The 10,545-nt window shown below is 50.1% G+C and overlaps 1 protein-coding gene across 2 annotated transcripts in view; it reads right to left on the bottom strand.

The window, feature by feature from the left end:
* Positions 1-675: 675 nt before the first annotated feature.
* LOC123521193 overlaps positions 676-10,545 on the bottom strand; it is a 21,100-nt gene continuing 11,230 nt past the window's right edge. The window contains exons 2-3 of one of the 2 annotated variants that reach the window (XM_045285797.1): positions 6,369-6,464; positions 676-1,848 (exon numbers count right to left, since the gene is read on the bottom strand). In XM_045285797.1, the coding sequence (XP_045141732.1) occupies positions 1,318-1,848; positions 6,369-6,464 (627 nt within the window). In that variant the 3' untranslated portion in view covers positions 676-1,317. The remainder of the gene's footprint in view (positions 1,849-6,368; positions 6,465-10,545) is intronic. The other variant, XR_006679664.1, reaches the window with a different exon arrangement.

Below are 10,545 nucleotides of genomic sequence, written 5' to 3'. Positions count from 1 at the left end.
GACAATGGAACAGCACTTGTGAGGATGGCACGTGTCTGGAGTCATGCCCCCTCCCCCTGCACCATGAGCAACCATGATCCCGGGGGTGGGGGAGGCACCGAGGGAAAGCGTCCCCAGTCCTCATCTTTAACGCAAATACATCCCATGCATGCTGTGACACAGAGGGACAGCTGCCTCCTCCCCTGGCATCTTGGCCAATGGGTCTCTCTGTGGGGACCTTGAGGGAAGGCCTCTAGCCATCTCACCGAGCCCCACCCTCAGGGGCCAAGTCAAGACCATGGCAGCTTCATGGGTTAGCAGTGGTAGGGATGCCCCCTACCCCCAGACACCCCCCAGAGAACCAAAGATGAGAACTGACCCCTCAGAGAAGTCTGGTGACCGACTCAAGAGAAGGACGCTGGAGCTCCGGAGACCACCCTAAGCCTCCGCACTAAATCACATTCTTCCTGCTGAGCTGAGCCTGATCTCCCGGGACAGACATCTGGAATGTCACTGTCCTGTCGGTGATGAGTCTCTCTCCCTGGGGGCTCACTGTCCTGCCACTCCTGGCTCTGTCTGGAGCACCTCCTGGCTGCAGGCGCCCCCCCAAGATGGCCAGGAGGCCCAGCTCCAGTTAGGCTTGCGGTGCTGTGACCCTGTGCCCTGCAGCCTGACCCTGCACGTGGGTGGCGGGGGGTGGGGGTGGGGGGCAGATTCATATCATCAGGCACCAAGCTGTTCCTACTTTTGCAACTTCTTGCACACAGAGCTACCAGCTGGGTCACCACCTCGGGCTGGAGGCCAGGGCGGACGGGACATGGGAGCAGGCTGGTCTTCAGGGGCCAGGCACCTATGCTCACAGGGGGTGGAATGGCAGTGGGGTGGGGTAGGGGTAGCTCATACCTGTGCACACAGTTCCCTGACCCCACCCCCCTCTAACATAAAAGCCGACCCTGCGTGACCCTGCAGGCCCCATCTGGCCCGTTGCCAGTCAGCTGGTTCGGCGGTAAGGCAGGAGGGCCACCTGCAGAGGCACAAACCAGCTAGACCCACGCTTGGCCAGCAGAGTCCAGCCACTTGATGCTGCTGGAGTCGTGTGGGACCAAGCAGGACTCCAGCCGGGTCTACAGGGACAAAATAATGAGGACTGGCCAGGGGCACGAGGTGTACCATGCTGTTTCCCTTGGGTCAGAACCTCCAGCCATGATGCCTAAGCAAGGTCAGAGGGGAGGTGAAGGTCAAAGACAGGCAGCAGGGAAACTTCACCAAAGATACAAAGTGACAGGAGGGGCCTTGCAAGGATGGGTGCAACAAGGGTGGGGAGTGGGAGGGGGGAGATCAGGGGCTTGCGGCGGGCTCGTGAACTCCATGGGCACTGGCACGTTTCTTAAGGAAACCCGCTCGGATGATGCCACGTCCCTCCTGGACACAACGATACAGCTTAAAGCAGAGCGGACAGGGCTGGCACATGCAGGGCAGCGTCGGGCAGGGCTGCCGGTCCCAGAGGGTCCCGGAGGGCGAGCACAGGGCGCAGGGCTGGGGAAGGGAGGAGGCGGGCTGCCTAAGCTCCTCCCCTCCGCCTTCCAGCCTGCCCAGCTCTGGGACAGCGTGGGTCTCTGAGAGGAAAGCAGGGGACACTGATTCACACGTGGAGACAGGCACAGCTTTCGGAAACGGGCATCCCACAGTCTCTTCCCCTGACCCATGGCATCTCCACGGGGCGCAAGTGGAGGTCTCCCACGGAAATGTACCAGGCAAGGGGCTGCCTCCTTTGCAGGCACAGCTGTGAACGTCAGCAGGACAGTGTAGCAAGTCTTGGATTACAGGATAGGGCAGGGACAGCTCAGTCCGACACACAGCAGGTGAGTTCTGGAAAAGGGAAGAAAGGCAAGGTTAAAGGAGTCCAGGGTGCCAGAGGCCGTCCGCTTGTCATAGGGGCTGCCACCGGTATTGCAAGTGCCAGCAGGGTCACCCACGGTGGGCAGGTTTCCACAGAGCTGCCAGACTCAGATGGACTAGACAGAGCGGTCTGCCAAGCCCACCCTGAAAGTCAGTCAGGGAGAACCCTAGCTCACGACTCAATATTGGTCCACAGACTCAATATTGGTCCGCAGACAGTGCCGGGAGACGAGGCCGTGGGGTCATGGGCACTCGGCACCCACAGAGGCTGCGCCCATCAGCCACGCGGCGATGCTGCGGTGCAGGGCACTGCTTGGTTTTGTGGTCCGTGGGGGCGACTCCATGGCAACGAACAGCAGCGTGTTGGAGAGAAGACGAGAGGAAGGATGGGCTCAGACCTTCCACCAGTATCCTAACTTTCAGGGGAGGAGGGGCGGGCATTCATTCCAGATGCAATGTAAGGCTGGACCACAGAGAAAGTTTAATTGAGGCCAAGAAAACATGAATGCCATCGAGGTATGGGTAAAAACGGGGGTATGGGGGGCTGCAAAGGCAGGCTTCTTGCTGACTGGAACCCCGCAGAAGTTCTCAGGCCTGGTCCTCAGGAACGACAAGCAAGTGCCTCCAAGAAGACACAGCCTTGTCTGGGATCATCAGAATTACCCATAGGAGTGCAGGCCTTCGAAGGCTATGAACCTATTTCTCGACAGAGGAGGAGTGACCTCCCAAATTCAACCCCTCCCAGCATCAGCCACTCCTATCAGTGAGCTCTGCTCCTCGTTCCCTCATCCAGGCCTGCTCCACTTCTTCTAAGACCTCCCGCTCTGCCGCCCCCAAGAGGGCTCAGAGAGACGCTCAACAGAAATGAGTAGATGAAAAACAGAAGTGGCCTACAAACCCTATCGGCACTATCTTGAAGGATTACTACGCAGGTTGTGAAACCTTCTGCCTGCTTCTGATGGAGGGGCTAGGTGGGCCGTGGGAAAGGACTGTCGGGAGGGGGTGTCCCGGCCAAGGCTGGTGCCGAGAGGCAGGCTGGTTACCCCACTCTTGCCACACAGGCCATTCAGCTACCAAGATAGGAAATGGCGGTGCTCAGCTTTATAGCCTCCACCCATCCGGAGGATGAGCCTGCAGGATGAGATCTCACTGAACCTTGACCAGAAGTATAGATCTATATAGAGATCTATAACTGGCGGCATAGGGACTATGTTTGTCCAAACCCCTATGGAATTCAACTAGCTGCCAGAAGAGCCACTGAGAGGAGGCAGCTCCCCAAGCTTCACCTTGCCTGTCGAGTAGGGCAGGTGTGGGGTATCTGTAGATGATCCACCCAGAGCTGAGATCAATCCAGGGAGTCTCTAACTTAGGATGTTTTCAAGTTGGAAGAAACCACGCTTTAGCACTATCTGTTGTGGTTGCTGCTGTTGTTTAACACGTTATCATTAGAAAGAGGTTTTTTTTTAAAAAAACAAACAAACATGTTCTTACTACAAGGTCACAGCATGCCATCCTTCTCAAGTATGCGCTCGCAGATATTCAAAGGCAACTTAAGATCCAATTTTTAAAAGACACTGATAAGATAACTGTAAACTTTCATCCATCTCACAAGAAAAAAGGTTTATTTTGTTTTAAAGGCACTGATCATGAAAGCTAGAGGGGAGTGGTGGGGACATTTAAATGATCAGAGCCCATTTATGACAGTGTCACCGTGGAACCCCGTGATAAACTATGGACTCCCTGTAATTCGGCTGACCGGATGCTGGGGCAAACCTGCTGCGGGTGAGAGCCCACTGAACCTTGACCGGAACCTCATGATCCAGAAAGCTTAGGAGTTTGCTTAAGGAAAAGACTAAGTTGAGAAGTCAGAATTTAAATCCAGGTCTTCTTAATTCTAGTTGAATTGTTCCAACTACACAAAGTTGCCACTGTCAGGACCATTCAACATCCAACCCAGTTTTCTGCTGACAACAGTGACCCAAGAGGCCACCAAAGGGAGCGCATGTTCCTCAGTGTCTAAACTAGGGGTTGCTTATGTGCCAAAACCTCTCAGAAGCATCTCTCTATCTATGTATATATAATTTATGTATAAATAAATAATTGGAGGCATAGGGACTATGTTTAGCCAACCTCCCATGGAACTCAACTATCTGGCAGAAGAGCCACTTAGAGTAGGTAGCTCCAAGCTTCTGACCTGCCATGGTCAATTATGCTTTCTTTGACATGTCCTAAACGTACCTGCTCAAGTTTCAAAAGTGGCCCTGATATTCAGGCTTTCTCCTGCCATCTGCACAGTCTTAAGTTAAACTCTGTCCCTTCTCTGACTTGTGGGTCGAAGACTCCCAGTGCTCAAGAGCGATATGCAGGGCCCTCAGCACAGGAGCACTGGCCTCAGGAGAATGTCTACACGGATTCTCGGACCTCCTTCCTAGACCACGATCTCCCTCAAATATTGTCCCTCTCTGTGGTGCAATGGCTGAGCTCTCGGTTGCCAACTGAAAGGCTTGGAACCCATCAGCCACTCAGTGGGAGGACAGAGCTGCCCAGCTGCTCCTGTGAAGATGTCAGTCTCGAACCCCTACGAGCAAGTCTGCTTCCTCTCGGGTTACTCCCTGTGAGGCGACACTCAACCAAGAGGATTTGGATTGTTCTTCTCAGATGCATTACCTGGCATTTGTCACTTGTGTACACACTAACCCTGGAGAAGGAAATCATGCTAAGTAGTCCGGATGGTCAGCAAAAGAAAGGCCCTCAAGGGGATGGACGGCCAATGCAACCGCAACAAGGGGCTCAAGCCTAGGACCGACTGTGAGCACGCTGCAGGACCGGGCAGTGTTTCACTCTGTTGTGCACAGGTTGCTAAGCACTGGAACCAACTTGATGGCATCTACCAACAACAATCCTGACTCATAGGCACTGAATCTGCTCTTCTTCTTTTGCAAAACCTTCCCCATGGGTCTGACCATTCTCTACTCACAAGGACTTGCTGTCAGGAACATGGAGGGCCTAGAGCTACACCTGGCCTCTCAGTGCCACGAGAGCCACCACTTCTAAGGGTTCCAGCTGCTGGTCTTGGAGTTGAGCGCCCTCCTTTTTGAAATCCGGAAGGCACACCACCATCAGGATTTGGGAGGCTGGCAGGCAACAACCACGTGACAGACCTGAACTCGGCACTGTGTGGAAAGTCAAGGACCCAGCCTGTCCATAGCATGCTCAGAGGGCACAAGACATGTCACCAGGTGCCTCTGGAAGTGAGGAAGAGGGTTAACCGAAGCACCGAACACTGGTGAAGGCTGTTAGAGAAACAGGTCTCCCAAGGCCCCGGTGGGGCCTGCCTCCCACCCCAGCAGATGGCTGCATGTCCTTTCTCGGAAGAGGATAAAATAGCAGCGCTCAGGACTAAGGAGCAAAGCTGAGGGTCAGGTCTACCATCTGAAAACAGAGGGAACAAGTCAGTGTGGGTGCCCACGAGGGGTGAGCACTCCAGCTTCTCCCCATGGAGAGCCCAGAAGGCAGGGCGCTAACCCTCTGGAGAAGACATGGAAGAATATTCCCTGGTGTAACGCCCAGCCCATGAGACAGGCCCTGAAGAGACTGGCATTTGATGCCACACAACAAATGGCCCGGCCTCATCACCATCCTAAATGAGCACCAGAGGACACCCTCATAAGCACAGAGCTTTCTACTGGATTTCCAGTTTCCCGTTCTTCAAAACCACCAGCCACTCTGGTGGGCGATGAGGCTTCCTACTCCTATAAAGATGTACAGAAACCCCCAGGGGCCGCTCTACCCCGTCCTGTAGGCTCTCTATGAGTCAGAATCAACTTGATGGCAATGAGCTTGGGTATTCTTAAACAGCAGATACACACACACAGAGTCTAATGTCTAAGAGTACTCCAACTACACATAGTTATATACATATTAAACTATGTAGTTTAACATACATTCCGTTTACATATATAGAACTTAATATACATTCAGTTGACATATAAACATATTGTTTATAGATATGACTATATATTAAACCAAGGTCTTTAACACAAGTTAGATACTATAACATACATAGAACAAAGCAAACAAAGGAGCAGAGGCTATTTATGGAAATGAAAACTTAAAAAGCAAGACATTATCATCAATATCCTCAGAGAAGATGCAGCATCTGCAAAACGCTAACAGACCGCTCAAAAAAAAGGAACAAGCCAATAAAGCCATCGTGGACCCAAGGGGGTGGGGGCGCCTAAAACGGCAAGGACTTCTGCTTCCTAAAGCGGTGGACTCTTTGTATCAGAGCAACCTTTTGTCCAACGACCACTAGACTCTGAACCAAAGTATTTTTAAAAAACCAACTCTTTGGTGGTACTGGAAAGCAGCGAGAAGTAGGAAACACTAGAGGGGATATGACGCTTGAGAACATGGAAGCAGACTAGGCGAGATCCCAAGAACACTGGGCTTCCCTGGAGGGCACTCCATGCAGGGGAAGGGGGACTTACTACTGTACCGCCGGCAGAAAGCGGCCTCACTGGGTTGAGGAGACACAGGCCAGAGTTAGAGGCTTCCAGAGCAACTGGAAATTGAGAGAGAAGATCCTGCAAAGGAGACACAAAAGGGAGAGCCTCCTAATCCACACACAAATTCCCCTCCAACCACTGGCTGCTGGCAATGAGCTTGGGTCTGCTTAAACATCAGACACACACACAGAGTCTAATGTTTAAGAGTACTCCAACTATACATAGCTATAAATATATTAAACTGTGTAGTTTAATCACTGGCTGATCTCTCCAAGGAGTCCGGTGGAAAATAGGAGCTGGGAGACTGAGAGAACTGGGGAAGACACAAGTTAGAGTTGACGTTCTGCCAAGTGAGTCAGCCTTAGTAACCCACTGGGTCTTTGCATTGGAATTCCATGAGCACTATGCCACAGGGGTCCTCTAGAGAAAAAAAAATCAAACTCCAGAGGAAAATAATAGAACTCAGCATCTTTACAGTATATTATCCACAGTGACTCATATTAAAAAATTTTTTAAAATGAAGACCCAGGAAAATGTGATCAATAATCAAGAGAGAAAACAACCCATAGAGCATGATTGACAGATTTTATATTTAGCACACACAGACTTAAAATAGTTACAATAACACAAGACTGATGAACCTAGAGGGGCAGCAAGTAGAATAAGGGTTTGGGGGGCTGGGGGTGCAGTAGTGGTTGGGGAGTAAAAGGGAGATGATGTCAAGGAGTCCAGGAAGAAAAGGAATGCTGGGAAACAGACTGTGGTAGCAATTGTGCAGTCCTGCTTGACGTGATTGAACTATGGAATGATATGATGTAGGTATTAACGTATTCACTCCCAAGTACTAATACATTTAAAATAAATAAAAACAATATCTCTAAATAGGAGAAACACGGAGAAACCAAATGGAATCCTAAAGCTGAAAACACAAAATCTTGAGAATTGCATTAAATAAGATCAACAGCAAATTGAATATTGCAAAAGATTCTATAAACTTGAAGATCTCTAGAAATTATTCAAGTTGGCAGAGTACATATAACACCACTGATAGAAAATCTAAACTAACCTGTGGTTACAGAGAGCAGATCAGTGTTTGCCTAGGGATGAGTAAGCACAGTCATAAAAGGTTGGAAGATAAAGCAGAAGCCAGCTCCCAGAAAACAGAAAGGGGGAAGCGATGGGAAACTGGAGAGAAACAAGAACACCTGGGGCCTCGTGCAGGAGAGTCCACGTTCACTGTCCTGGTGATGATTTTCCTGCTGACCATCCAGCATCAGAAGCCTTCAGTGTGGTGGGGCCCACGTCCCCAGGGCTCCATGCTGCCCTTGATCCTCAGCTGGCCCGGAAGGGCTCTTGGTAAATGCTCAGGGGAGCTGAAATCAGACTCTCAGGAAAAGAGGCCTCTCAGACACCTTCTTTACTCTCTGTTGTCTGAGCATCACTTTCCTCGTTTATTTGTCAATAGTTGCTGATGGGAACAAATGTTGGCGTGAGGGGAGAAGATGTGTAAGCGATCAGTCAGATGTTGTCAGAGCTGCCAGTCAGCTGGAAGGGGACCAGAATCCTGGGGAAGGCAGTGACAGTGAGCAGGGTGGGGAGGCTTACAATGAACCCAGCAGGACACACTGCGTCGTTGGCTTCTGTACACTCGAAGATTTCTCCCAGTTCTTCACTGGGACCCAAAGAGACTGCTTGGGGGCATGCCCGGGGGAACTGGTTCTGCGATTGGTCCTCGCTCTCCTGGAGCATCAACACAGACGTCCCAGTGGGTTTCCCAGGCAGCTGTGCCTGTTTTGTTTTGGTTTGGTTTGTTTTGACATGAGTCAAACTTCTTCCAAGAAAGAGTTTAGCAGCGACCTCATCCCCTCCCTCTGCTCTCTCCCACCCCTGCCCACCCCTCTCCTGAACAGCCATCTCCCCTCGGTCCCCACCAAAGGGGGAAAAACAACTTCAAACCCAGCTGTCAAGGGGCAGGTCCACTTCCTTTCTCAGAGATCCAGCTCCCTCTGTGTTCCATCCCTGAAGTAGGGGATAGGATTGTGATAAGGTTTCCTTGCAAGTAAACTTAGGCATGCATTGAAGAGGCCTGAGCTGGCCCTGACAGCGGAGGTAATTCCATGGTGTGGTTATCGTAGATTTTGGTCTCTCTTCTAGGACCCCCATACTGCTGAGAGTACCTGAAGCGTAGCCCTCTGAGGGCCTTTCACACTCGTATTCTCCTTAGGGACAAAATGGGCATAGTCTCGTTAGAAAATAAAGCTTAGCAGTAGTCGTCAGCCCAGGGATGGCAGCCAAACCCAAACCCATGGATGTTTAGGTGATTCTGACTCACACTGACCCTATAGGACCAGCTAGAACTGCCCCATAGGGTTTATAAGGCTATGACACTTTGTTGACACAAACTGATACACCTTTCTCCCATGGAATGGCTGGTGGGTTCAGACAACTGGCTTTTAGGTCATCAGTTGAACATTTTAACCACGGCACCACCAGTGTTCCCAGGAAAGGTCCCAGGGTGATCAATTTGTCATCTTTCCAGAAGATTCCAAAACAGTACACAGTTGATTATTTACACCTAATGCATGCCAGTCTGTCTTTCTCTACAACCTATGGCTTCACAGGCTCAGAAAAAACAACCCCACTGGGCCCACGTAATTCTATCCTGATGCACAACACTGTCATGAGAGGGTCACAGCCATACACCTCAAAGGAAGACTAGTCAATATAAACATTACTCATTAGATACGCACACCAACCACCAGGGTGAGGAAATGAAGACAGGGAAAGTTTCTGCCAACTTCTGCAACCTGAAATTAATCAAGAAACACTGATCATTACTGGTGAGTAGAATATAAAAATTGGAAACGAAGAAGGATTGCTCCTTGGAAAATATGACCTTTGTGATAGAAATGAAGCTGGAGATCACATGATTTAATTCTGCATGACTAAATGACTCTTTCGACACAAACACGGTGACTGTACATCTGGACTTCTGTAGACCGAATACACAGAGATCAGATTGACTACATCTGTGGGAAGAGGCAAGGAGCTCTGGTGGTGTAGTGGGTTACACGTTGAGCTGCTAACCACAAAGTCAGCAGTTCAAATCCACCAGCACGCCAAAGAAGAAAGATGCAGCTTTCTATTCCCATCTACAGTTACCGTCTTGGAAACCCACCGAGGCAGCTCTGTCCAGTTCTACAGTGTCATTATGAGTTGGAATAGGTGCAACATCAGTGAGTTTGGGTTTGGGTTTGGAGGGAAGAGATGATGGAGAAGAAGCTGGATCTCACAAGCTCGATGGGGCCGGGGTCTCACTGTGGAACAGACCGCCAATTGCTCACATGTCAGTCCAGGTTGAACTGAAGAAAATTAAAACAAGTCCACAAGAGCCAAAAAGAATTGGTTGACATCCAGCCATTTCAACAGACAGCATATAATCCTGAGCGGGTGGCACTAAAGGAAGAAGTCCAAGCTGCACTGAAGGCATCGGCAAAACACCAAGGATCTAGGAATTGACAGAATGCCAACCAAAGGTTTCAACAAACAAATGCAGCACTAGACGCTTACTGTCTGTGCCAAGGAATTGAAGACAGCTACCTGGCCAAAGGACGAGGAGAGATCCATATATGTGCCCATTCCAAAGAGAGGGGTCCCAACAGAATGCAGAAATTAGCAAATCATTATTAGCACATGCCAGTAAAATTTTGCAGGAAATAATTTTAAAAAATGGTTGCAGCAGTACAGCCAAAGATTGAAGCTTGGTTCAAGAGAGGCCACGGGACCTGGTTTATCACGGCTGGCAGACGGATTCTGGCTGAAAGCAGGCAATACCAGAAAAACGGTTCCCTATGTTTTATTGACCAAGCAAAGGCATTCAACCACAGTGCTTATAATGAATTATGAATAATGTTGCAAAGAATGTAAATTTCAGAACATTTGTCTGTGTTACACGTAGACCAAGGGACTACTGAGCAGTTTAAAATCAGGAAAGGTGTGCACCAACGTTGTATCCCTCACCCCATTTATCCAGTCTGTATTCTGAGCAACTATTTTGAGAAACTGTGACATCAGGCTTAAAGAAAGACTCATCGGCAACCTGAGATACGCAAACGATACAACCTTGTTGGCAACAAGCAAAGAGGTCTTGAAGCGCTGG

The sequence above is a fragment of the Echinops telfairi genome, unplaced genomic scaffold (assembly GCF_000313985.2).
Source record: "Echinops telfairi isolate 266 unplaced genomic scaffold, ASM31398v2 ScPeMD7_7475;HRSCAF=8513, whole genome shotgun sequence".
NCBI lineage: Eukaryota > Metazoa > Chordata > Mammalia > Afrosoricida > Tenrecidae > Echinops > Echinops telfairi.
The sequence above is the reverse complement of the archived record's forward strand: the minus strand, read 5'-3'. Positions and strand labels throughout refer to the sequence as shown.